This window comes from Mauremys mutica, chromosome 4 (genome assembly GCF_020497125.1).
Source record: "Mauremys mutica isolate MM-2020 ecotype Southern chromosome 4, ASM2049712v1, whole genome shotgun sequence".
Lineage (NCBI taxonomy): Eukaryota > Metazoa > Chordata > Testudines > Geoemydidae > Mauremys > Mauremys mutica.
Genome location: NC_059075.1, coordinates 157,050,642 through 157,078,349, shown reverse-complemented (window position 1 = coordinate 157,078,349; position 27,708 = coordinate 157,050,642). Strand labels below are relative to the sequence as shown.

Sequence of the window (27,708 nt, the reverse complement as noted above, 5' to 3'; positions counted from 1 at the left end):
TGAGAGGGGGTGGTGCAGGGGCAGGAGGAGGCGGAGTGAGGGTGGGGCCTTGGGGCGGAGTGTGGGTGGAGCATCCACTGGGAAAAGAGTCAGCGCCTGTGTCATCCCCCTGTAGTGCCTGATCCACACAGAGGATAACAGCCTACTGCCGCTCACCTCACCCCCAGCAGCAGGGCAGTAGTGGCCCCACACTGACTCCTGACCCTCTCCTGGATAACCGCAGCACCCCTGAGGCTGTGGGTGTCACAGGGGTCGCTCAGGGGAGCTCTCGCTGGGTGAGGGGAGGGCCTGGCAGAGGCTGCTGGGGACACAGAGCCAGGTCAGACCAGATGGTGACGGGGGGCGTGTGTCAGATCGCCAGGTGCTGTAACTATGACGTGCGATTTCCACACGTTCTAGAGCCACCACAAGCTCCAGTTCTTCGCGAGATCTCCCGGCCGCAGGTCCTGGCCCCCGGGGAGCAGGTCACACTGAGCTGCCAAATATCCAGGTTCTACCCCAAGGAGCTGAGCGTGACCTGGTACCGACGGGGAAGGGGAGAGTCGGAGTTCAGGTGCTTAAACAACCTGGACACCCACAAGATTGTCACCCCAGACCCCACAGCCGCGCCAGACAGGAAATCCTACAGCGTGACGTCCCAGCTCCGCCTCACCCCCGTGCTGCCCGAGGACGACGGGGCAGAGTACCGGTGTTCTGTGGAACATCAAACCCTGCAGGAGCCTGAAGGAAAATCCACTGGGCCGCTGGAGCTGCGAGGTACGAGCGAGCGGGACAGGGCAGCGCCGCGCTGACGCTGGGGTTGTTGTGGCTGAGGAGGTCTCTGCTCTCAGGCTCTTGGAGCGTCCAGAGGAAGCGTCGCTTTGGGCTGAGCCTCCTCCGGCCGGTTCCCAGCACGTGGGGCGGTTCCTGGATCGTTTGGGGACTTGCCCGTTGGCTGCTTGCAGGTTCCCCCAGCGCTGGGGAAAGAGGGTGTCAGGTCTGCAGAGAATTGATGGGCGGGTGCAGCAGCCCCTCTGGTTAAACTGGGTTCAGTTTCCCACTTAAGGCAGGGACTCCCCCTCATGATTTCGCAGGAGAACAGTGTGTCCTCCCCAGACTCGCAGCCCAGGGTCTGAGGGCAAAGCAGGAATTGTCTAGGGAATTTCAGCTAAATCTGGGATCTGGTACGGGAATGGGAATGAATCATAGAATATCAGGTTTGGAAGGGACCTCAGGAGGTATCTAGTCCAACCCCCTGCTCAAAGCAGGACCAATCTCCAACTAAATCATCCCAGCCAGGGCTTTGTCAAGCCTGACCTTAAAAACCTCTAAGGAAGGAGATTCCACCCCCTCCCTAGGGAACCCATCCCAGTGCTTAGCAAGTTAAAGAAGTATGGGCTGGATGCATGGACTATAAGGTGGATAGAGAGCTGGCTAGATCACCGGGCTCAACGGGTAGTGATCAACGGCTCCATGTCTAGTTGGCAGACTGTATCAAGCGAAGTGCCCCAAGGGTCAGTCCTGGGGCCGGTTTTGTTCAATATCTTCATTAATGATCTGGAGGATGGTGTGGACTGCACCCTCAGCAAATTTGTAAATGACACTAAACTGGGAGGAGTGGTAGATATGCTGGAGGGTAGGGATAGGATACAGAGGGACCTAGACAAATTAGAGGATTGGGCTAAAAGAAACCTGAGGAGATTCAACAAGGACAAGTGCAGAGTCCTGCACTTAGGACAGAAGAATCCCATTCACTGCTACAGACTAGGGACCGAATGGCTGGGCAGCAGTTCTGCAGAAAAGGACCTGGGGGTTACAGTGGACGAGAAGCTGGATATGAGTCAGCAGGTGCCCTTGTTGCCAAGAAGGCTAACGGCATTTTGGGCTGTATAAGTAGGGGCATTGCCAGCAGATCGAGGGACGTGATCATTCCCCTCTATTGGTCATTGGTGAGGCCTCATCTGGAGACTGTGTCCAGTTTTGGGCCCCACACTACAAGAAGGATGTGGAGAAATTGGAAAGAGTCCAGCGGAGGGCAACAAAAATGATGAGGGGGCTGGAGCACATGACTTATGAGGAGAGGCTGAGGGAACTGGGATTGTTTAGCCTGCAGAAGAGAAGAATGAGGGGGGATTTGATAGCTGCTTTCAACTACCTGAAGGGGGTTCCAAAGAGGATGGAGCTTGGCTGGTCTCAGTGGTACCTGATGACAGAACAAGGAGCAATGGTCTCAAGTTGCAGTAGGGGAGGTTGGATATTAGGAAACACTATTTCACTAGGAGGGTGGTGAATCCAGCCCTGATATTCTATGATTCTATGATTCCAGAGGACTGGAAAAGGAAGAATCTAGTGCCCATCTCTAAAAAGGGAATACGGACAACCCAGGGAATTACAGACTAGCCAGCTTAACTTCTGTACCTGGACAGAGAATGGCGCAAATAATTAAGCAATCAATTTGGAAACACTTAGAAGATAATAAGGTGATAAGTAACAGTCAGCATGGATTTGTCAAGAACAAATCGTGTCAAACCAACCTGATAGCTTTCTTTGAGAGGGTAACAAGCCTTGTGGATAGGGGGGAAGTGGTAGACGTGGTATATCTTGACTTTAGTAAGGCTTTTGATTCTGTCTCGCATGACCTTCTCATAAACAAACTAGGGAAATACAACCTAGATGGGGCTACAATTAGGTGGGTGCAAAACTGGTCGGAAAACTGTTCCCAGAGAGTAGTTAGCAGTGACTCACAGCCATGCTGGAAGGGCATAACGAGTGGGGTCCCGCAGGGATCGGTTCTGGGTCCGGTTCTGTTCAATATCTTCATCAATGATTTAGATAATGGCATAGAGAGTATACTTACGAAGTTTGCAGACGATACCAAGCTGGGAGGGGTTGCAAGTGCTTTGGGGGATAGGATTAAAATTCAAAATGATCTAGGACAAACTGGAGAAATGGCCTGAAGTCAATAGGATGAAATTCAATCAGGACAAATGTGAAGTGCTCCCCTCAGGAAGGAACAGTCAGTTGCACACACACAATGGGCAATGGCTGCCTAGGAAGGAGAACTACGGAAAGGGATCTGGGGGTCAGAGTGGATCACAAGCTAAATATGAGTCAACTGTGTGACGCTGCTGCAAAAAAAAGCAAACATGATTGTGGGATGTATTAGCAGGAGTGTTGTTTTCACGGACTCACAGATCGTGCCCACTCTTGGCCCCATGTGGTCTGTGGTGGGTGCCCCTTCCAGTGAGACAGCCCTTTTCCCGGGGGTCCACTTTCTCTCGGGACTAGGCCTCTCCACCTCCTGGAGCCGCACCTCCCTGAGCCTCAGCACGTCTGTCTCTGCCGTGGGCCCCCCAGGGAGTCCCCTCGCTCTGGACCCCCTGGGCCTCCTCACCCCCGAAGGGGACGATGCAACCCCATTCCCTAGCCCGGAGCAACTCTCAGCCAGCATAAAACAGGAGGGTTTATTGAGAGTTGAACCCAGCACAGGAAACTCTCAGGGCCTCAGGCCTGGCCTCCCCCAGCCCAGCACATCCCAGTCCCCCTGCAGCCAGGGGGGCTCTGCCTGCCCCCCCCCCTCCAGCCCCGAGCTCCCCTGCTTCCCAGCTGGGCATCTGAGATCACCAGCCCCAAGCTCCACCTCTGTCCTTTGTCTTCTCTCCAGGTAAACAGGGTTGTCTGGGTCTCCTCTCCTCTCAGCCCTCCTCTAGCCCCTATGGCTGGAACCGGCTGGTCAGGTCACCGGGGTCCTCTCCCCGCAGCCCATTGACTTCCCATGGGCCGGAACTGGCTGCGACTCCTGAGCTGGGTCTCCGTGTCGCTAGGTCACCAGTTGCTGGGGTCTCCATCCTCCAGGCCATTGGCCGGGGTCTCGAGTCCCTCTCCGGTCCTGTGTCCCAATAAACTCCCTCTCCCCTCACCTTGTTAAACCAGTAACACCCGGGGACACTGAGTCCCACCCCCTGTGCATGCACCCACTGGAAAAACACGAAAAAAACCTCAAGAAAATCCCCCACTTCGTCACAGTTGTAAGCAAGACACGATAAGTAATTGTTCCACTCTATTCCATGCTGATTAGGCCTCAGATAGAGTGTTGTGTCCAGTTCTGGGCACCACATTTCAGGAAAGATGTGGACAAATTGGAGAGAGTCCAGAGAAGAGGAAAAAAAATTATTCAAGGTCTGGAAAACATGACCTATGAGGGAAGGCTGAAAGAACTGGGTTTGTTTAGTCTGTCGAAGAGAAGACTGAGAAGGGGACATGAGAACAGTTTTCAAGTACATACAAGGTTGTTAAAAGGAGAAGGGAGAAAAATTGCTCTTCTTAACCTCTGATGAAAGGACAAGAAGCAATGGGCTTAAATTGCAGCAAGGGAGGCTTAGGTTGGACATTCGGAAAAACTCCCTAAATGTCAGGCTGGTTAAACACTGGAATAAATTGCCTGGGGAGGTTGTGGAATCTCCATCACTGGGGATTTTTAAGAGCAGGCTGGACAAACCCCTGTCAGGGATGGTCTAGATAATACTTAGTCCTGCCACGAGTGCAGGGGACTGGACTAGACGACCTCTCGAGGTCCCTTCCAGTTCTACGATTCTGTTTGAAGACATTAGACTGTAATTAAGCAAAGTGATTAATGGCTGTTTCCAGTCCTTGCTCTATGGGCACAACTGGCCCTTGCCCGGGGGAGCTGCTGCTCCCCACACCGCGCCGTGGGACTGACGCCACCTCCTGGGGTTGAAGCTACTCAAACCTCAGCAGAGACGGCCCCTTTTCCACAGGCCAGGCCGCCCACAGTAAAGATGGCTGCTGTCCCCTGTTGTTCCAATGGCACTGAATCTACTGGCTGCCCTCAGGAAAGATGGCCGACCACATGACAATGAGGCTGCCCCTACCAAAGCTGGCTGCCCTCTCCCATGGTTTCCATACAGCAGTAGCCAGGCTGCCCTCTCAGAAGAGCCCCCCCCGTGCTCCTTGGCTGGAAACCAGGGCTCATCTGCTCCATGGGGCTGTGGCGGGCGTAGGGACCAGACGCAGCACTGGATGGGCTCCCCTCACCGGCACAAGGCCGGCACCGCTGGGTGGAGTTAGGGGTAAAGACCGACACACTGACACCCCCCCCAACACCATTAGCTTCTTTTTGTCCTGCATCTCCTCCGTCCCCACTGCCTTCCATATTCCCACTCATCCCAGTGACTCAGGGGAGGGGACGCTCCTGTTCCCCACTTCCGACCCCCCCTCCAGTCGCTGTGTTCGACACAGAAACATCCGTGAACAACTCGTCACCGGGTTTAACGGATGGGAAGGCTGGTCACATGTGATCCCCCCCCATCCCATTCCCAGCATGAACCCTGCAAAGCCAGGAAGCGCCAAGGTTTGGGGCAGCTCTGAGCCGTCGCTGAGGTGCCTGGGGCCTGGAAGGGGTGTGCCCAGTGATGAGCTGCCAAAATATTAACAACTGGTTCCCTCCTCCTCCTCACCCCATGAGGGGGTGGTGACCCCCCTGCCCCCGGGACTCCTGCCCTATCTACCCCCCTTCCCTGTCCCCTAACTGCCCCCTGCCGCCCCATCCAACCCCTCCTCTTATTCTTGACTGCCCCCCGGACCCCTGCCCCATCCTACCACCCCTTCTCTCTGTCCTGACTGCCCCTGGAACCCCTGCCCCTGACTGCCTCCCACCGCCCCATCCAACCCCTGGTCCTTCCTGACTGCCCCCCCAGGACCCTTGCCCCCATTCAATTCCCCTGTTCCCTGCCCTCTGACCGCCCCCAGTCCTGACACTAATCCACCCCCGGCCCTCTATCCAACACCCTCTCGCTGCTCCCTGCCCCCCTTACCGCGCTGCCTGGAGATGGGGGCCATGCCCCCCAGAGCCATGGCTGGGAGCCACGGGCGCTGGGCTGGAGTTGGGGGCTGGGCCAGAGCCACTGGCCTGCCCGAAATCGGGGGCTGGCCTGCAGTCGGGACTAGGGGCCGGCCCGGAGCCACTGGTCAGGCCAGAGTTGAGGATCGGACCAGAGTCGGGGACCGGGGGCTGGGGCCCAGCCCAGAGCTGGGGGCCACAGTTGCTGGCGGGCCCGGAGTTGGGGTCCAGGTCGGCGTCCGGCCCGGAGCCACGCCGCCTGGCCAGCCAGTGTCGGGGTCCGGGTCGGCGTCGGGGGCCGGCCCGGAGCCGCGCCGCCCGGCCGGCCGGAGTCGAGGTCAGAGCCGGGGGACGGCCCGGAGCCACGCCGCCCGGCTGGATTCGGGGTCGGAGCTGGGGGCCGGCCTGGAGCTGCGCCGCCCGGCTGGATTCGGGGTCGGAGCCGGGGGCCGGCCTGGAGCTGCGCCGCCCGGCTGGATTCGGGGTCAGAGCCGGGGGCCGGCCTGGAGCTGCGCCGCCCGGCTGGATTCGGGGTCAGAGCCGGGGGCCAGCCCGGAGCTGCGCCGCCCGGCTGGATTCGGGGTCAGAGCCGGGGGCCGGCCTGGAGCTGCGCCGCCTGGCCACAGTCGGGGTTGGGGGCCGGCCCGGAGCCGCGCCGCCTGGTTGGGGTCGGAGCCGGGGGCGTGCGGCGCCTAGAGCCCTCCTCGTGCCCCCCCCCCGGCCCAGCTCACCTACAGGAAGCTGCTGCTTCCTTCTCAGCCCTCCCAGGCTTCCCGCGCTAACAGCTGATTGGCAGGAAGCCCGGAGGGGGAGTCTTCAGAGGAGGAGGCAGAGGCAGAGCTGGAGCCAGGTGAGCTGGGGCTGGGGGCAGGGCAGGGAGCTGCTGGAGCTTTTGTTAAATTTAAAAGCCCTTTACAACCGGTTCTAAAAGGGTTTCTAAATTTAACAACCGGTTCGCGTGAACCGGCTGCAGCTCACCACTGGGTGTGCCCAGCCGCTGGGAAGCACCGTGCTCAGCCCGGGTCGACAGACACGCACTCAGTCTGCTCCAGCTACTGCCTGACAATAGCCGTGTGGCCACAGCGGGGGGGCGCCGAGTGCGCCCCCAGGGGCCAGGCAGGGAAGTGATGGGCAGGATCCCCTGGGAGGCTAATATGAGGGGGCAGGGAGTCCAGGAGAGCTGGCTGTATTTTAAAGAAGCCTTTTTGAGGTTGCAGGAACAAACCATGCCAACGTACACAAAGAATAGTAAATATGGCAGGCGACCAGCTTGGCTTAACAGTGAAACCTTTGGTGAGCTTAAACACAAAAAAGAAGCTTACAGGAAGTTGAAACTTGGACAGCTGACTAGGGAGGAGTATAAAAATATTCCTTGAGCATGCAGGGGTGTAATCAGGAAGGCCAAGGCACAATTGGAGTTGCACCCAGCAAGGCATGTGAAGGGTAACAAGAAGGGTTTCTACAGGTACGTTAGCAACAAGAAGAAAGTCAAGGAAAGTGTGGGCCCCTTGCTGAATGAGGGAGGGAACCTAGTGACAGAGGATGTGGAGAAAGCTGAAGTACTCAATGCTTTTTTTGCCTCAGTCTTCACAGACCAGGTCAGCTCCCAGACAGCTGCACTGGGCACCACAGTATGGGGAGGAGGTGAGCACCCCTCTGTGGAGAAAGAGCAGGTTAAGGACTATTTAGGAAAGCTGGATGTGCACAAGTCCATGGGGCCGGATGCGCTGCATCCGAGGGTGCTAAAGGAGTTGGTGGATATGATTGCAGAGCCCTTGGCCATTATCTCTGAAAACTCATGGCGATCGGGGGAGGTCCCGGACGACTGGAAAAAGGCTACTGTAGTGCCCATCTTTAAAAAAGGGAAGAAAGAGAACCCGGGGAACTGCAGACCGGTCAGCCTCACTTCAGTCCCCAGCAAAATCATGGAGCATTCTGAAGCACTTGGAGGAGAGGAAAGTGATCAGGAACAGTCAGCCTGGATTCACCAAGGGCAAGTCATGCCTGACTAACCTAATAGCCTTCTATGAGGAGATAACTGGGTCTGTGGATATGGGGAAAGCAGTGGACGTGTTATTCCTTGACTTTAGCAAAGCTTTTGATACCATCTGCCACAGTATTCTTGCCAGCAAGTTAAAGAAGAATGGGCTGGATGATTGGACTATAAGGTGGATAGAAAGCTGGCTAGATCATCGGGCTCAACGTAGTGATCAATGGCTCCATGTCTAGTTGGCAGCCGGTATCAAGCGGAGTGTCCCAAGGGTCGGTCCTGGGGCCGGTTTTGTTCAACATCTTCATTAATTATCTGGATGACGGAATGAATTGCACCCTCAGCAAGTTCACAGATGACACTAAGATGGGAGGAGTGGTAGATATGCTGGAGGGTAGGGATAGGATACAGAGTGACCTCAACAAATTGGAGGATTTGGCCAGAAGAAATCTGATGAGGTTCAACAAGGACAAGTGCAGAGTCCTGCACTTAGAATGGAAGAATCCCATTCACTGTTACAGGCTGGGGACCATCTGGCTAAGCAGCAGTTCTGCAGAAAAGGACCTGGGGGGTACAGTGGACGAGAAGCTGAATATGAGTCAACAGTGTGCCCGTGTGGCCAAGAAGGCCAACAGTATATTTGGCTGTATGAGTAGGAGCACTGCCAGCAGATCAAGGGAAGTGATTGTTACCCTCTATTTGGCACTGGTGAGGCCACATCTGGAGAATTGCGTCCAGTTTTGCCCCCCCCCCCGCCATAGAAAGGATGTGGACAAAATTGGAGAGAGTCCAGCACAGTGGAGGGCAACGGAAATGATCATGGGGCTGGGTCACATGACTTACAAGGAGAGGCTGAGGGAACTGGGGTTATTTAGTCTGCAGAAGAGAAGAGAGAGGGGGTATTTGATAGCAGCCTTCAACTACCGGAAGAAGGGTTCCAAAGAGGATGGATCTAGACTGTTCTCAGTGGTGGCAGATGACAGAACAAGGAGCAATGGTCTCAAGCTGCAGTCAGGGAGGTCTAGGTTTCAGAATCATTAAAAAGGGGAATAGAGAATAAGACAGAGAATATCTTATTGCCCTTATATAAATCGATGGTACGCCCACATCTCGAATACTGTGTGCAGATGTGGTCTCCTCATCTCAAAAAAGATATAGTGGCACTAGAAAAGTTTCAGAGAAGGGCAACTAAAATGATTAGGGGTTTAGAGAGGGTCCCATACGAGGAAAGATTAAAGAGGCTAGGACTCTTCAGCTTGGAAAAGAGGAGACTAAGGGGGGATATGATAGAGGTCTATAAAATCATGAGTGATGTGGGGAGGAAGTGAATAAGGAAAAATTATTTACTTGTTCCCATAATACAAGAACTAGGGGTCACCAAATGAAATTAATAGGCAGCAGGTTTAAAACAAATAAAAGGAAGTTCTTCTTCACGCAGCGCACAGTCAACTTGTGGAACTCCTTACCTGAGGAGGTTGTGAAGGCTAGGACTATAACAGGGTTTAAAAAAGAAAATTCATGGAGGTTAAGCCCATTAATGACTATTAGCCAGGCTGGGTAAGGAATGGTGTCCCTAGCCTCTGTTCGTCAGAGGGTGGAGATGGATGGCAGGAGAGAGATCACTGATCATTGCCTGTTAGGTTCACTCCCTCTGGGGCACCTGGCATTGGCCACTGTCGGCAGACAGGATACTGGGCTGGATGGACCTTTGGTCTGACCCGGTACGGCCGTTCTTATGTTCTTAGGTTGGATATTAGGAAACACTATTTCACTAGTAGGGTGGTGAAGCACTGGAATGGGTTCCCTAGGGAGGTGGTGAAATCTCCTTCCTTCTAGGTTTTTAAGGCCCTTTCAGGGTTCCCTTCCCATTCTGAACTCTGGAGTACAGATGTGGGGACCCACATGAAAGACCTCCTAAGTTTATATTCCACCAGCTTCGGTTTAAAACTTCTCCAAGGCACAAATTCCTTCCCTTGTCCTTGGATGGTATTGCTGCCACCACCAAGTGATTTACACAAAAATTCAGGGAGGGGCCCCTTGGAGCCCTATGCCCCCAAAATATCCCCCCAAGCCCCTTCACCCCCTTCCTGGGGAGGCTTGAGAATAATATACTAACCAATTGGTTACAGTCTGAGCACAGACCAAACCCTTTGGTTTTTAGGACACTGAAAATCAATCAGGTTCTTAAAAGAAGAATTTTATTTATAAAAAAGTAAGAGAATCACACCTGCAAAATCAGGCTGGAAGGTAACTTTACAGGGTAAAGAACAAGATTTAAAACACAGAGGACTCCCCTCTGACTCTGCTTCCCAGTTACAAAACAGGAATGAAATTACCTCTTAGCACAGGGAAAATTCACAGGCTAAAACAAAAGATAATCTAACGCCTTCCCTTGCTTTACTTTCAATTGTTGTAATCTTAGCTGCTCATTTCAGGTATGTTTTCCGGAGATGTTTTACCTGCCTGGTCCCACTCTGCATCCGGAGGGGGAACAAACAAAGAGAGCAACAAACAAAAACTCCCCCCTCCCCCCCCCATTTGAAAGTATCTTCTTTCCTCATTGGCCCTTTTGGTCAGGTGCCAACCAGGTTCTTTGAGCTTCTTAACCCCTTCCAGGTAAAGATTCAGTGCAGCTGCTCAGGAGGGATTTGACGCTACTCTCAGCTGTATGTTTATGACACGCCCAGCTTGACAAAGCCCTGGCTGGGATGATTTAGTTGGGGTTGGCCCTGCTTTGAGCAGGGGGTTGGAGTAGGTCCCTCCTGAGGTCCCTTCCAACCCTGATAGTCTACGATTCTGTGCTTGCCCACAACAGCATGGGGCAAGGAGGGAAGGATTCCCTGGCATTTAAGGGCCAGCTGGTGATCCCCTCCTCACAGTGGGTAGCCGAGTGTAACAGTCCGGTGCAGGGGCTCGGCCCTCTCAGGTGTGCCAGGGAGCCAGGCCGACTCACTACACGGCCTAAGTTTGTTATCAGTCTCCGAAGGTCCAGGGGTTCCGCCCCTCAGGCGGGCTGAACAAAAGGCAAGCAGTCAATAAGGCCCACGCCCTCAGTCAGGGCGGGGCAGCAAATAACAGTTCTAAGCTCAGACCCTCAGTCCGGGGCTGAGCACACAGAGTCATTGAGATAAACCCAGGCCCTCCGTCAGGGCGGGGCAGCAAACAATAGTTCAAGGGGCTCAGGTCCTTACAGCAGGAGCTGAGCAATAACACAGTCAGAAAGCCCAGGCCCTCAGTCAGGGCGGGGCAACAAACAATAGTTCAAGGGGCCCAGGTCCTTGCAGCAGGAGCTGAGCTACCGCAATAGTTCAGGGCTCAGGTCCTTGTGGCAGGAGCTGAGCAATAACAAAGTCAATAAGGTAAGCCCGGGCCCTCAGCCAGGGTGTGGCAACAAACAGCAGTTCTAGCCCAGATCCTTACAGCAGGAGCTGAGTAATCAGAGTCAGAGGTTTAAGCTCCAAGCCCTCAGTCAGGGCGGGGCAACAACCAGGAGTTCTAGCCCAGACCCTCAAGCAGGGGCTGAGCAGACCGAGTTAGTGATTTAAGCTCCAAGCCCTCAGTCAGGGCTGAGCAGACAGCATTAGTCCAGGGCTCAGGTCCTTGTAGCAGGAGCTGAGCTACAGCAATAGTTCCTGAAGCCCAGGCCCTTAGTCAGGGCGGGGCAATAAACAAAAGTCCAAGGCTCAGGTCCTTGTAGCAGGAGCTGAGTAGTCACCACAATACAGGGGGCTCAGGCCCTTGTGTCAGGCGCTGAGCCACAGCAGGTAAGTGCAGGCTTCTCTGCCTGAACGCTGGTAGGAGGAGGAGTCTGCCACCCGTGAGTGGGGTGGCAGGGGGGACACAGGCCCACCCACTCCACTGTGTCCCAGCCCGGGGCCCTAGTAGCGGCTATCACTGCCGCTGGTCAGTGGGGTCCTGACCGCAACACACTGACATGGGCGTGTCAGTGCCCTCAGCCTGACAGGGGTCGGCTACCCCCGGGCTACACTCCATCTCCCCCTCCTCGGGTACCTGCTCGTCTCTGGGGTCGGGCACTGGGTCCCACACCATGGGCTCCTCGCCGTGCTGGGAGCCGGCTAGCTCGGGCTGCTCCTCCGGACTTGGGTCGGGGGGATGCTCCAACAGCTCCTCGGGGTACCGAGCTCGGGGCAGGCTCGGCCAGTCCTCTTCCAGATACCTGGCTCAGGGAAGGCTCGGCCAGTCCTCCTCCGGGTACCTGGCTCGGGGAAGGCTCGGTCCGTCCACCTCCGGATACCTGGCTCGGGGAAGGCTCGGTCTAGCAGGAGCTCGGGCAGGAGCGTCTGTCCTCTCCGGCCGCCGGGCTCCAACTGAGCGTTGGGGCCGGGCCTTTATACTTCCTGTCCCGCCCCTTGACTTCCGGGGGGCGGGGACAGGTGGTGATGGCTCCGCCCACTGAGGTGGTTGTTCTGGTTCCTCTCTCTCTGGTGCGGCCAGGAGCCAGGCCGACTCACTACACCGAGCTACAGTCAGCAGGCCCCCCGCGGCTCGGCCATTACAAGCACATTACGAGCCCTGGGGGATTCCTGGACCAGTCCTGGTGCTTCCTTGTTCGGTGCGTGGGATTTAATACTAGACCCGGGACATGGGCGTCTCGTGTGAGATCAGCCCTGTCTGTCCCCACCCACCCCCTTTCCCAGCGGCGCCGGAGTCAGTTCTCTGGAGAGACGCGTTAAACTCTCCCCTTTACCAGCCCATAAGCTTGCGCATAACATTTCATGAGGGTGTGCACCCAGGGAATTTTATTAGTATTTTTTTAAATGCAAACATTTATTGACTACTCAATCATAAAGGACATTGTTTTTATTAATTAAACAAACTAAAGAAACTAAAACTTAACTTATTTTTTTTTAAATTAACAACTAAATTTTACTTAAAAAATGAGACACAAAATACCAAATTTTTGCTGTAGTGATAACCAGGCGTATACAAAGATACAGTCAATTTTCATGATCTTTATCTTTAACCAGATAATGAGCTAACCCAAATTGACCAAAACAGATTAAGGTTTCTTCATCTTCTTGTCCTAGAGAATGAGACGTCGCTCACCAGGTGTTATGGACTTAAATTCCTCAATCACATAATTGTAATTAACTGACAAAGACAATTCTTGTTCAATGTACAAAATCATGAGTGAGTCGAGGTGCTGTTGGGACATTGTACTTCTCAGTTTGTTTTTTACATGTGCTAGTTTTGAAAAGGCTCTTTCACATGAACAGCTTGTCTGCTCCTTTTCTTATCTTAACAACGAACCGAGCCATATTTTAAAATGAAAAGGGGTATCATATGATTGAATTAAAACGCAAAGCCACAGGCTTGTTATGCTATTTCAGTAGAGTACACGCGACAAAGATTACAAACACTGTAGACACTGCGCTGGGCATGCCTGACGCTGCTGCTTATATAGGCCAAAGAATTTTCTAGAATAGTATTCGGAGGGGAGGGGAGGACTGATGGTGATGCAGTGCCACGGTGGTGGGGCGCACGCTGCGAGCGAACACGGGCTTTCTATATAGAGCGTATCATGCGATTAAACTAAAACGCAAAGCCACTTTTTTTTGAGACATTAGGGCAGGGGTGGGCAAACTTTTTGGCCCGAGGGCACATCGAGGTTCCAAAATTGTATGAAGGGCCAGGTAGGGAAGGCTGGGCCTCCCCGAACAGCCGGGCCCTGCCCCCTCTCTGACCCCCAACTGCCCCCTCAGAATCCCCGACGCATCCTGCTCCTTGTCCCCTTATCTGCCCCCCCCCAAGTCCCCCAACCACCGCCCCGGGACCCCACCCCACCCCAACCCCTCCGTCCCCTGACTGCCCCAACCCCTATCCACCCCACCACCTCCTGAAAGACCCCTGGGACTCCCACAATCCAACCCCCCATTCCCTGTCCCCTGACTGCCCCCCTGAACCTCTGCCCCATCCAACCCCCCTCCCCGCTCCCTGTCCTCTGACTGTCCCCGGGACTCCCTGCCCCTTATCCAGCCCCCCCATCCCCAGCCCCCTTACCATGCTGCTTACCCCCGCCTCCCCCCTCTCCCGGAGCCTCAGCGCACCGTGTCCAGGAGCTCCTGCTGCTCGGCCCGCTGGAGCTCGCAGCCCCACCTCCTTACCACGCGGCTCTGAGCGGCAGGAGCTCAGGTCCCGCTGGAACCACGCCGCTGAAGCGCTGTCCAGGGCCACTCCTGGTCGCGACGTGCCAAGGCTCTGGGGGATGGGGGAAGGCTGGGGCGGGGCCAGGGGGAGCCTTCCAGGCCAGGAGCTCAGGTGGGCCGGGCGGGACGAGCTTGCCAACCCCTGCACTAGGGTGTGCCTGGGCACACCCGGCACACCCCATACGCATGCCTATGTACCAGCCCCTGCTCTTACTGACGCTCCTGCTGTCCTCCCAGCCCGGCCGCAGGTGTCCGGGATCCAGGTGTTACCGCAGTGGGAGCCCCCAGAGGAGGTGCCGTTTGCTGTCCAGATCCAGAACTTTTACCCCAGGGGGATTCACCTCATCGAGTGGAGCTGTGATGGGGCAGAGAGATGGAGAGACGAGACCCCAGAAATCAACGAGAACCCGGATCTCACGTTCAGTGCTACCAGCGTCTGGAGAATCCCCAGCCGGGAACTGAACCATCCGGAGCTCAGAGTCCGAGTGTTTGTTCAGCAAAGCCCCCGAGAGCTCCTGATCAAAAGAGAGATCAGAGCCGGGGACACAGGTGAGGGGGCTCCCTGGGGTTGGACGGGGAATGAGCAGGAGTCGCTGCCCCCCGCGGGGTCCCTGAGGGATGAATGAGCTTTGGGAGCTAATATTCCTCATCCCCTTTTCCGGCTGGAGACGCCGATGGGTCGGGGTGTAACAGTGTCACACACGGGGGTGATTTTATGGGGTACCAGCCCCACTGAGGGGTCAGATCTCTCCTGTCTGAAGGGAGGGGGGAGCAGCCCCCGCCAGGCCCCGTCTCCCCCTTGCGGGGCCTGTAACTGTCTCTGGATGTTTCATTCCCCAGGTCTCCTGCGGCCCCCGAAGGTGTCGGAAATCTCCCAACCCGAGTCAGTGACGGCGGGGGAGGAAATCACCCTGAGCTGCCGCATGGTGGGGCATTTCCCCGGGGAGCTGAGAGTGACCTGGCTCCGGAGGGACAGGGGGGCCAGGGCTGCTGTTCCCCTGCAGGGCTCTGCCGAGTACAGAATCGAGCCCGGAGCTCCCCACACACAGGACGGGAAAAGCTTCCAGCAGGAGACGAGACTCAGCTTCACCCCCTCGGTGCAGAGAGACCAGGGGGCCGAGTACGTCTGCCGGGTGGGACACGTCGCCCTAGGGACCCCCCTGGAGAGACGCAGCCGGGAGCTCCAGGTGACAGGTCAGTGTCTAGCTGTAAATTTCCCACCCTTCAGTCCCAGGAACTCTTCATTGGGGTGCTTGAGACCCTCCACCCAGGGAGGAGACTCATTACGGGCTACGCCACACTGCCGATGAGCTCACATTACGGGGCCTCGGACACCTGTACCCAGCACTGAGGCCCCTGACTCGGTTTCCCAGCTTAGGAGCACAAGGATTCTCCAGAGCTGCTGCAAATCCCAGCTCGGCCTCATCCCGAGTCCAGGTCGGCTCCTTGCTAACGTGGCTGGGGCTGTTGTTCTGGGCAGATTTTCAGGCAGAGTGAGCACAGCGCCCCCTTTGGTTCAGGGAGCTGTGCCAGGAGCACGGGCAGGAGAGGGTGGGTGAACCCCAAGTGTCAGCGCATGGTGCCCATGTCACCCCTTGTCACCCCTCGTGTGGGTCAGTGGGAGATCGGGAGGAGCAGGGACCCTAACGCTGGCATGATGGGGCCAGGATCCCCCGGGGACAGGAGTCTGCTGCCAGCCAGACTCACCCGCTGCAGAGTCCGTCCCAGAGAGCCCAGTTGTGGCAGGGCTCAGGGACCCGGCTGGAGAGTGAAGGGTGCTGGATAAACACCCAGTCAGCATCACCAACAGGGACCAGGTGGCCTCATAACTAACCTGTCGGGAAACAGGCGTCCTGAGTGTTGCCGGCCCAAAAGGCCTGAGGCAGCAAACAGTGGTTCGTTGCCCGGTGTGCGTCGCACTAATTATCACACCAGGGTGGAGAATGCAGAAAAAGTTTATTTGAGCTCAAGTAAGGTGCCAGGGAGATATTACAATCTCAGATCCTGCACACAGATACAAGCTGTGTGTCCCTTCTTATACATGATTTCAACAAGGCATCCTCATTACCCCCCATTGCCCACTTACCCCCCTTCTCCCTTCTAGTCCCCTCCCATATAATAGGCACTTTGTATAGTTAACAATTAAATCATCCTTGACAGCAGACAATTCATCTCGTAACTTTTCAAGGCTGTTACTTTGGTTTACTCCTGGATTTATTACCCTGTCTCTCCTCTCTAAACGAAACACAAGTAGGGCCCCTATTTACTATCTCCTGCTGTCCGTGTTGTACTGATAAGAAACAGTTACACATTCCATTCTCACTTCTAACTTGGGAATTCAACTAGAATTTAACAGAAAGGGACTCTTAGACCAGCATAAAATAACTTTGGTTCAATTCAGGCCTAGTACAGAAAGACTTCATTAATACTGTGGTTTTCTACCCTCCTGAATTATCTAGGGATATGCCTAATGACTCCAACAATCCCCCCCTTTGAGAATACTCAACAAACATTTGGCTGAGTTTTCTCATACTTTGAAGACAAAAAAACAATTAAACTCTAGGGAGCTGGGGTATTCAGTCCCACATTCATCCTCCCTATGGACCCGGTAGGATTCGGTATGTGGAAGCCCACACCCACCCGAACCGGTCCACATGCCTGGAAGGAGCACTGTGAATGTTCATACTTCCATCCAGAAAGTGTCCAAGTATGTCATCCCCCTGACCACAGATCAGATGGTTCCTGATAGTCTGTAAGGGCAGTGGGCCAAGTCTGGTGCTCAAGATCCATCTAAATATACCAGATCCCACTGCAATACCTTCCCAGTCTCAGTGATTTTCAATACCATCTCTGTCAGCAACTTCTGGGGGTCATAGAACTAAGGGTGGAAATGACATGTAACCCACCAACTCTAGCCTGTACTTGGGATAGCTGAGCTACAAAAATAAGGCTAGTGGCCTTTTCTAGTTGGCCCAATTTCTTATCATGTTCCCAGCTTGTAAGAATATTTCAAATGGCTGCTGTATTATTGGCCTGAGTCCACAGAGATCTGATCAATTCCCTCTTCTTGCAGAGGAAATAACCCAGGCTCTCTGTTGTGCTAATCTAATGGCAGCCCCTTGTGAGCAATACATGCTGAAGGATTTATCCAAACCACAGGGTGCAGCCTGTAGAATAAACCCCAAAATCTAATCAATACCACAGTCTCAAACAGGGGTCCCACAAATTTCTTCCTGCCAGTGTATAATTCTTGGTCTCTACACCAGGGTCAGTTCATAATGTCCTTTATGGTCAGGAAATCCTGAATTCTGACACTGCACAACGCTGTTGGTGGTCAGCAGGGCTTAATAAGGGTCTTTCCAGCATAGAGCAAAAGCAGTCTTTCGCTGGTGGAGCTTTACATCAGTCCAGTTTCCTGGTTCCAAGGGTGGCAGGACTCCTAGGGTCTTTGTGTAGTGCATCTTTACCTGTGAAAAAAGAAACCTAACACATTTCATTAGTGCCTGTCAACGATTTGCAGACTTTACAGCTGTGTGGGCACACTTAAGCCCCCCCTTGTCTTGGTTGTTAGCTAAGTCTTAGCTGAGAGCAGTGTCCTGAAATGGGGCTAATGCCCTATCTTTAAACTCAGCATGTTAGCTATTTTTCCTCAGTTAACTCGTTCTTCTTCCTTTGTCCTGTTTGGCTTCTTTTAACCTACAAAGGAAACTTAGCCTTCACTTATACATCTTTTGCTAACAATGAACACATATACATTGCCTTTATACAGTACATTAGTCTTATTATTTAAAGTTTATCACATCTATCCTTTCACTAAAATAACTTTCGTCAAAGCTTTGGGACAACAAGTTAGGACAAGCACACCCACTTTGACGAGTTTATTTCATAGAGCCTCTAGTCCAATAGTTTCCCACCATCCCCAGCCCTCTGGCTAGAAATCTGAGATAGCCAGAAGGATTCAAATACAATATGGGGAGTGGGTTAACTTTCCATGTCCTTGCTTCCAAAAACTATTAGTATGCAAGTTTTACTAACAATTTTCAATTAAAAGATTTGGCCAATAAAATTTCTCTTTCTCTTACTTAAGGAGATGTATTAAGCTTTAGTATACCATATTTTTCCCAATTTATCCAAACACTTTGTATTCCAAGTTGAACAAAACAAGTATCTGTATTCCAATCCAGACCATCCCATAAACAAAATAATTTTGGCCACGAGACGAACACCACAAGACAGAACATAAAACATAAAACATAATTTTACTGTGCCATCAAAGGCATGGTATGTTGAATGCTGTTCAGCTAGCATCAGTTTTCTCTGATTATCTGAAAGACAAAAACAGGGGTCTACCCTTTCTGGGCAATCAATCATCACTGAAAATATACAAATACCTTCGTTGATTTCAGGCAAAACAGGGGAATTACCCCATATTTTCATATATATGTTTCATAGGCAGCTTAGGTCTCAGTGACTTCTACTTTATCAGTTAGATAACTTGCATCAATACAGATGCTTCCTGACTTGCTTTGTACTTTTAACTCCTGCTTTTAAACACTGAAAGAAAACATCATCACTTATAGTGCCTTTAGAACCTAATAAGATTTCAATTACATAGCACTATATAAACATTTTTTAGATAATTCAACTAAATGGGTTATAACCAAATGATTGCAATCTAAAAATTTCTTTGCCTGAATTTATTTACAAACATTTCAAAAACACCAAGAATTTTTCTCTTTAGCATTTTTACAAAGTTCAACTGCTGTTCCCTCCAGCAACTATGGAGTTAACTTTTCACTCTGCCTTAAATCACTATTCCAAGTATCCTCCTGGGTATTTGAAATCCCCATGTTTATACCTATTTACTCCTTTCTTCCACTAGACCCTCAAAAGTTTCCAACCCGTTTTTCAATCTCTCCGTCTGTTGCCTGCCTGCCTGCCTGGGCCCGATCCTTCTTTTCTAGCTGAACCGTTCTTTCCCTAAAACATTTTAACTCACAAGACTACCCGAGTCTTCCCTTGTGAGGCTTGCCACCTGGGCAAAACACATGGCCCACTGGTGTTTAATTATTTAATTTCCTCTTGTAGCAAACACACTGCTGTTACGGTGTATGCTGAGCACAAATAGTTAAATTTTGGCAAGTCCCTGAAGGACTGGTACTTGCTTAACCAGGGCTTCCTTTTCTAACTGAAAATCCTGTCTCAAAGCCTGCAACTTACCCTGAGCGCAGGTTTGAGTTGCTGTCTGGGTCATGATCTATGCTCTTAATTGCTCAATTCTAGTTATCAAGTACATATTTGTTCCTTTTCTCCAACTACTCTATTGGCCAGTCCTGCTGCAACTGGGGGTAGAACCCCTTTCTAGTGCTCAGACTTACTGCAGCTGAGAGTAGGCTCACCTTTAATCATGCAATCCTCAACATATAACACCAACAGTTCCAAACAAAAGAAACACAACATAACAAAGGTAAAACAAATAGATGGTGTAAATTCTATAGGGCTCCCCCATTCTCAATTACTCACCAAACTGTAACAAATCTGTTACCAATTTATCTACTGCAGGATATTGGGGGAGGATAAAACACACCATATAACCAAACCCCAAAGCTTCCCCAAGCCTTAAGCCACTTTAATACTCACACATATCCAGACTGACCACGTCTGTATATAACATTCAGAAAAGGGGAATAGGTGGACGGGAGATTATTCTGTATACAGCTTGTCCAGTATTTCCAACATGCTTCCACTCTTGGGAGAGCTGTTCTTTTACACCCTGGAATCTCCTGCAGTGTCTCTTTCAGAGATTCCAGTTCAGGTCACCAAGCCATACCAACTCTGGTATTGCAAAAACTGTTAAATCTCACTGAACAGTTAAGCTTTGCAAATGCAATCTCAGTTCTGTAACTTAGATTACCTTTAATTTACCTCTGTCTATATTTTCCCACAGCCAGCCGGGGCTAAAAGTTTTTCTTTATACTTAGCATAGTCTGACCTAACACGCAGAGCAGCTCTCTCTTTATCTCTGGGCTTAGCCGAGTTTCAAATTAACCCATTCCTAGACGAATTGCTCACACTGTGTCAGAGGCTTTTCCTTTGGTGATTAAAAGCTCCTCTGAGATATATGATCTTATCTAGATTGAAGATACCTTCTAATGGACATTGTTTAGATGGATTTTCACGCGTGTAAAGATTCCAATTCTCTAAATACCTGCAGGTTTCAGGACCATAATGTACATACATGTACTATGCTGGGGTACCCTTAGGGGGTGAGGTAGAACGTTTAGACTGTCCCTTCCCCCATTTTCCACTTACACACACAAAGAGGGGGCCCTGTCCGCGCTAGCGGCTCATAAACTAAGAATCTCTCCCTACAGGACACTCACACAGGAGAGATTAACGAGGATGACTGAATCTTCTACATCTCCTTTTAGCAAAGAGCGTCGGCTAGTCTCTGGGAGACACAGCGCCGTATACTCTAATTGCATTCAATGAGATGATCAGACTGTCAGTAGCCCACACGGAAAGGAAGGGGGGGGGAGGGAAGATAGGTTCACACATTCCTAGACCCAGGCAGCTTCCTCGCCGGACGATGCCAGGCTGAGTCAGCCCACCGTGGGTCGGATCTCCTAAAGATCCACTAGTTACTGGGCTTGCGTTAGACTACTCCTGATCATTAGCATTTGCTTCACAGGTTAATCTGGGCGTCTTCCAGTAACAGACACTCACACTGGTATACACACACACACACACACCAAGACCATTATTCCCATGAACAATCCTCCTCCCAGTGCAGCTCTGGGGCATATGATGGGGGATTTTTACAAGAGCTCTTTATACAAACAGCTTCAGAAGCTACCCATTCGCTAACAAAACAAAAGTAATTGAAGGATCATGTTGTAATTAAGTGATCCTTCTGGTGGCCACCTTTCCTGGCTCTCTAGTTGATATTGAGGCCAGTCAACTGTACAGAACCTTTTTAGTTTACCCTTAATCATTGGATCCAAACCAAACACTTTCCAATTTGCTAGAATGCATTCTGGGGGCATACACCGTGCCCTGCCTGTACTCCATCCCTGCCCCATACCTATGGGAAGACACTGGGCGTCCCCAGGTCTTAACAGGCAAACAAAAGGTTAACAGCACTGAACTGTTCCTACCTTTTCCACAGGACCGGTTCCTCACCGTCGCCCGCAGCTGCTTCTCCACTATCTGAGTGCGTTGCACCGTTGTGCCTTCCAAGGTCGGTCTGACACGTCCCTGCCGAGGCCCCCGGTAAAAGCACCGGTGCGCGCTGGCATCGGCAGTGACTGTCGTCCACCGGCCATTGGAGGAGTCCGGGCAAGGCATAATTTTGCCTCGAGCCCACCCAGGGACGCCAAGACTGTTGCCGGCCCAAAAGGCCTGAGGGAGCAAACAGTGGTTCGTTGCCCGGTGTGCGTCGCACTAATTATCACACCAGGGTGGAGAATGCAGAAAAAGTTTATTTGAGCTCAAGTAAGGTGCCAGGGAGATATTACAATCTCAGATCCTGCACACACAGATACAAGCTGTGTGTCCCTTCTTATACATGATTTCAACAAGGCATCCTCATTACCCCCCATTGCCCACTTACCCCCCTTCTCCCTTCTAGTCCCCTCCCATATAATAGGCACTTTGTATAGTTAACAATTAAATCATCCTTGACAGCAGACAATTCATCTCGTAACTTTTCAAGGCTGTTAGCTTGGTTTACTCCTGGATTTATTACCCTGTCTCTCCTCTCTAAACGAAACACAAGTAGGGCCCCTATTTACTATCTCCTGCTGTCCGTGTTGTACTGATAAGAAACAGTTACACATTCCATTCTCACTTCTAACTTGGGAATTCAACTAGAATTTAACAGAAAGGGACTCTTAGACCAGCATAAAATAACTTTGGTTCAATTCAGGCCTAGTACAGAAAGACTTCATTAATACTGTGGTTTTCTACCCTCCTGAATTATCTAGGGATATGCCTAATGACTCCAACATGAGCACACCCAGAACAGCCCAACCCTGTCCCCCTGCCGGAGCCAGCCCTGCCCACATGGCACCAGAGAAGGGACTCTTCTGTCAGCCCCAGGAGCTGGAGCCGGAGCCCCCACAGGCCTTGGCCCAGCCGGGGAAGGAGACACACCCCAGGACACAGCAGCTGTCGCTCCGGGAAATGGGGCTGTGACGCTGTAAGGACGCTCCTGTCCTGGCCCCGGTGGGGCAGGGAGAGGAGGATGGGCTAGACGAGCCCTATACGGCCTCCCCCAGCTCTGATCCCTAGCCAGACCCCAAACCAGGCTGCTGGGCCCCAGTCCTGAAAACAGACCCTGAGCACAGGGGGAATCCTGCGCCCTGCCACCCTCTGACAGCCGCTCGCCGGCCGCCGGGATACGCCAATCAACACGCTCCTTGGAGTGAACAGCCACCCCCTGGGGTCACCGTCACTCTGCCCACAGGGGGTTCCTGCCCCCCGGCCCGCCCAGCACTGCCCAGCGGGATCCGCACTCACACTGTGCTGCCTTTCACAAGTGCTACTGCAGGCGTTGGTGGTCCCCAGGCCCGTCCCTCTGCGGGATTCTCCCCCTGGCCCTGGCCCGGCTCCGGGGCAGCGTCTGTGCCCGGGGTGCCGGTGAGCTCCCAGCTTTGAGAAGCAGGATAACGGGCAGTAGGAACAGCAGCAGCCAGGCTGAGCGCTCCAGGCCGACACGCCCAGAACAAGTCGGCGTTGCTGAGCTCCGGCTAATCTAGAGCGGCTGCGGAGGGGAGCCCGGCTGGAGCTCTGTGGCCATCGGAGCTAGGGGCTGTCCCAGACAGTCACACGTTGGCTGGCCGGGGTGGTGAGGCCCCACACTGACCGGCACTTCTCTGCGCGTCCGTCGGTCTGTAACGCGGTGACACCTGAACACCACGTCCCGCCATTCCAAACCTGCCAGGAATGGCCTGCGCAGCGGTGGCCAGGACCCTGCTGATCTGGGGACGATCGGCACATCAAAAGAGAGGACAGGGGGGTGCATGGAGCCGCTGTCACCTGTCTGTGGGTGGTACTGGCCACACGACACCCCCTGCTTGTCCTCCCGATAGCGTGTGACATGCTGAGCCCCAACCACAGGGGAGAAATAGCTGCTCCCCCTGCCGGCAGCCATGGGGCGGATGCTCAGCCAGCAGGGGCAGCCAGAGGGAGAGGAGAGAGCAGGCTTCATTCCTGCCTTCCTCAGAGTCTCCTCCAGGTGTGTGTGTGGGGGCACCAGCCACCCACCCCTCTCTCTCAGTCCGGGGGCATGAGAGGTACTTTGGGGATGGGGGAAAGAGAGAGAGAGAGATCCCCTGACACGGTGAGGAGAATGGGGACCCCTTGCGGGAGGGAATTCGGGGGCACAGAGATCCTGGTATGGGGGGAAGGGGGAGATGGAGGGCAGGGGAGCACACAGAACCCTGCCATGTGGGGCAGTGGTAGGTTGTCCCTGAAATAGAGGGGTGGAAGGGGGCACCAGGGCGCTTGTGGGGTGTGTGGGGAGATGCGAGGAGCCCCTGGCTGGGTGCGAGGAGCCCAGCCGACACAAGCTATGCGGTGTGCGACCCCCCAGCACTGGATACATTTCAGTACTGCAGTGGCCGGACAGGCTCATGTCACAGACCCGGCAGATCTTGCCCCCCCGGCAGACACTGTCCCGCCCAGCAGTGACGGCAGCCGTCCCGCTCTGGGGCCGGAGTCACTAGCCCTGGTCCCATCACTCGCCCTGGCCCATGTGCAGGCAGGTTAGGTGACAATCTGCCCCCTCTGCCCCGTGTAAGCACATGCTCCCAGCTGTGCCCAGCTCTGCCATGGCCGCAGAGCCGGTGCTGCTGGCTGTTCCCTACTGGGGTCTCCCAAAGCACCGCAGTGCCCAGAGCAGAGACCCCTGAGGCGAGGGTCACGCGCCTGCCCCGACAAACGCCGTGATACGGCCCCGGCCCTTGGGCTGCCCCCGCGGATGCTGCGCTCAGGAGAGGCCGGGGAAGGGTCGGGAGAGCAGAGGGGTGGGGGCAGAAGGGTCCCTTGTCCAGGTGTGGGCACAGAGCTCAGCAGCGGGGCAGGGTGAACGTGGGGTTCAGGGGGGCAGGTGAGCCCATTGCCCGGCCTGGAGGATGGAAAGGGGGGAGGAGCCCGGCTGGCTGTGGGGAGAAGAGAACGGCCCCAGCACTGGCAGCTGGAAGCTCTGATCAGACAGTGACTGACTGGGCTCAGCTGGGCTCCGGCCGGGCTCGGGGCCTGGGCCGTGGCAGAGGGGCTCCCGGGGGGCAGCGCCGCGGAGCCGGGGTGGGTAACACTGCGGGGACCCAGCCTGGGGCAGGAGACGGGATTTGCTGGGAGCTGGTAACGCTGGTTTGTAGTTTCAGTCTGGCAGCGTCCCTGACCCTGAGCGTGTCCCTCCCCCGCTGGGGGCTCTCAGCAGCGACTGGCCCCACAGAAACAAACTCCTCCAGCCGGCCTGGGGAGGGGCTGTGGGACCTGGGGGCAGCCTGTGGCCGTGCCAGTCTCAGGGTAACCCGGGGGCTCCGGTTCTGCCGAAGGATGTGACCCCGTGGGGCCCCCTCAGCGACTCACCCCCCCGCTCGGTTTGTTTTCTAGGACGTGCAGATTCTGCACCAACCAAACCATCTGCATCTGAGAACAGGAGTCGAGACGCAGAGCCCGCGAGTAGCCCGGGGGCAGCTGCTGTGACTGGCCCACTGGTGGAGGAGAGGGCAGGTGACACGGCACCAAAAGGCAACGCAGGGGGAGATGGTGGGGCTGAGACCAAGTCAGAGAATGACACACACAAAGGCACCACAACGACACAGAATGACACGGCCCCAGCCACACCGGCAAGGGAACAGGCCAGGGATGGTGCAGACGGCCCCACACCAGCAAAGAGGGGCACAACCAGCGACACATCAGCAAGGGAACAGGCCAGGGATGGCGCAGACGGCCCCACACCAGCAAAGAGGGGCACAACCAGCGACACATCAGCAAGGGAACAGGCCAGGGATGGCGCAGACGGCCCCACACCAGCAAAGAGGGGCACAACCAGCGACACATCAGCAAAGGAACAGGCGGGAGACAACACAGCCGATGAGAGCACAACCAGCGACACATCAGCAAGGGAACAGGCGGGAGACAACACAGCCGATGAGAGCACAACCAGCAACACATCAGCAAGGGAACAGGCCAGGGATGGTGCAGCCAGCCCCACACCAGCAAAGGGGGGCACAAGCAGCTACACATCAGCAAAGGAGCAGGCAGGAGACAACACAGCCGACGAGGACACAACCAGCGACGCGTCGGCGAAGGAGAAGGCAGGAGACGACGCAGACGACGAGGACACAACCAGCGAACTGGCAGAGGGCGGCCCAGGCGGTGCCAGGCCAGCAATCGGTGTGGTAGGAGACAGGGTCGCCAGCACCACCCCAGTGACTAAAGTGGCACCAGATGCCGTGGTCAGTGCCCCTCCAGCTGGGGGCCCGGAGCCCAATGCTGAGGCCAGTGCCACACGCGGGGGAGATGATGCAGACAGGGCCGAGCGGGTGGAAGAATTTGGGGTAGATGGGACAGCAGGTGCCTCTCCAGGCAGCTCCGAGCAGACAGCGTAGCCAGGGCTGTGCCAGCTGCCCACCAGGGGAGGTCGTGTGGCCATTGCTGCCATGCTGGGGGAGCCGGGGGCGGCCGATGGCGTGTGTCATAAATATAGAGGGAAGGATAAGAACCTCTCTGTATGCAGTGGCATCAAATCCCTCCTTGGCAGCTGAACTGAATCGCCTCACCCGTAAGGGGTTAAACAGTCAATAATCTGGTTGGCACCTGACCAGAAGAACCAAAGATACTTCCAAATCTGGGGGAGAAGGTTAGTTGTTTGTTCCCTCTCCAGACAGGGAAAGAAGCCAGGCAGGTACAACATCTCCTGAAAATATACCTGGAATAATCCATCTAAAACCACAGAAACTGTAAGTAAGGCAAAGAAATGTGTTAGGTTATCTTTAGTTTTAGCTTGTGACTTGTAGCTTCCTATGCTACAAAGGTAGTTTTAGTCCTGTTTTTGTAACTGTGACGCTGAGTCCTCTGTGTTTTAAATCTTTTTCTTTACCCTGTAAAGTTACCTTCCAGCCTGATTTTGCAGGTGTGATTCTTTTACTTTTTCTTTATAAATAAAGTTCTTTTTTTAAGAACCTGACTGATTTTCATTGTCCTGAAGACAAAGGGTCTTGTCTGTGTGCACATTGTAACCAATTGGTTGGTACATTATTCTCAAGCCTCCCCAGGAAAGTGGGTGAAGCGGTTTGGGGGGATATTTTGGGGGGATAGGCGAGAATTAGAATGGGGCTAATACCCGTCGGCGGGTCGGAGCCCTAAGGTGGAAACCAGATGTGGCATTTTCCCGACACACCCACCACACTGTAAAACATTGGGATGCCTGTATATCAGGAGCAAGTGTTAAATCTCTGGAAGATCTGTTTCTCCTAATGCAAATGGAGCAGTTCTTAGAGGGCGTTTCTGAGGACACAGAAAGATACATCCTAGCTGGGAGCCCAAAACTGTAACGGAGGCGGGGGAGATCGGAACTAAATGGGTGGAGGGGGCGGAGAAGAAGAAAGCTAGTAGCAGTTGGAGCGGATATCAGAAGGGGCAACCCGAGAAAACACCCTACCAAGGGGGACAGCCCAAAGCCCCACCTACACCCCAAGGAAAACTCCAAACACCTTATCGTCTCACCACACCATTCTCCAGCCACCCACCTCGCCCCGGGGACCAGTCAGCCGGGCGATGTTTTAAATGTAACGAGCTGGGGTGTGTGAAGGACAACGGCCCCAAGAACCCCAACAGACTGCAGGTCATTACACCGGGGTCACACCAAAGTTCCCCAGGCCCAGGTACCCTCAGAGCGAAGGGAAACTGTGAGTGTGGTCGGGAAGCAGGTTATCGCGTGGAGGGACACTGGGGCACAGGTGTCAGCTATTCACCAATCCTTATTGGACCCCAAATTCATCAACCCAGAGGCTCAAGTGATGATTCAACTCTTCAAGTCAAGCACTTTTAACTTGCCTACAGCCAAGTTGCCTGTCCAGTACAAGGGCTGGTCAGGGATATGGACTTTTGCAGTCTGATGATTATCCCATTCCCATGTGTCACGGAGTGTGGGGGAGTCCGGCCCTGCACCCCTCTTCCTGGGACTCCCAGTGACTCTCAGCCAGCCAGTAACACAGAAGGTTTATTGGACAACAGGAACGCAGGCTACAGCAGAGCTTGTGGGCACAGCCAGGACCCCTCAATCGAGTCCTTCTGGGGTTCAGGAAGCTTAGTTCCCAGCTTGGGATTCCCTGCACTGCACCCCCCAGCCCCAAACCGAAACTGAACTGACTCCCTCCAGCCGGCCCCTCCTTCGTCCAGCTTCCCGGGCAAAGGTGCTGACACCCATCCCCCCTGCCTGGCTCAGGTTACAGGCCCTGGTCCTGTCCATCACCTAAATTCCTCCCCGGCTCTCCCATCCCCCACACAGACAGTTCCTGCTCCGTCACACTATGCTGCTGGGGGGAGACTTGGCCAACCATGTGAAGCTGGCCAAGAGGTGGGGAATGGTCACCGGCAGCCAGGCTAAGCAAACCTTCACACCCATCCCTGTTTCTGAGCCGTCCACCAGGGCCCCGTGTGTGCTACCAGAGACCCAGGCTGAGGTGATGGAACCGGAC

General features: G+C 54.0%; 1 protein-coding gene across 4 annotated transcripts; it reads left to right on the top strand.

Annotated features, from left to right (window-relative positions):
- The first annotated feature begins 329 nt into the window (after positions 1 to 329).
- LOC123368475 (nucleolar and coiled-body phosphoprotein 1-like) lies at positions 330 to 26,162 on the top strand. 4 transcript variants are annotated; one of them, XM_045013299.1, is made up of 5 exons: positions 330 to 756; positions 14,234 to 14,545; positions 14,837 to 15,190; positions 24,617 to 24,992; positions 25,065 to 26,162. In XM_045013299.1, exons 1-5 carry the CDS (start codon positions 330 to 332, stop codon positions 25,615 to 25,617), a joined length of 2,022 nt encoding a protein of 673 aa, XP_044869234.1. In that variant the 3' UTR covers positions 25,618 to 26,162. The 4 variants fall into 4 exon arrangements, with proteins under 4 accessions (XP_044869234.1, XP_044869235.1, XP_044869233.1 ...); XM_045013300.1 differs by having other exon boundaries at positions 24,617 to 25,064; positions 25,179 to 26,162; XM_045013298.1 differs by having other exon boundaries at positions 24,617 to 25,137; positions 25,195 to 26,162.
- The last annotated feature ends 1,546 nt before the right edge of the window (positions 26,163 to 27,708 follow it).

Excerpts from the sequence above, each read along its gene's own strand:
- LOC123368475 (XM_045013297.1), top strand. The coding sequence starts at position 330 with ATGGTGACGGGGGGCGTGTGTCAGATCGCCAGGTGCTGTAACTATGAC. Across the intron at positions 14,546-14,836 it reads GATCAGAGCCGGGGACACAG|GTCTCCTGCGGCCCCCGAAG; the intron begins GTGAGGGGGCTC and ends TTCATTCCCCAG. Across the intron at positions 15,191-24,616 it reads CCGGGAGCTCCAGGTGACAG|GACGTGCAGATTCTGCACCA; the intron begins GTCAGTGTCTAG and ends TTTGTTTTCTAG.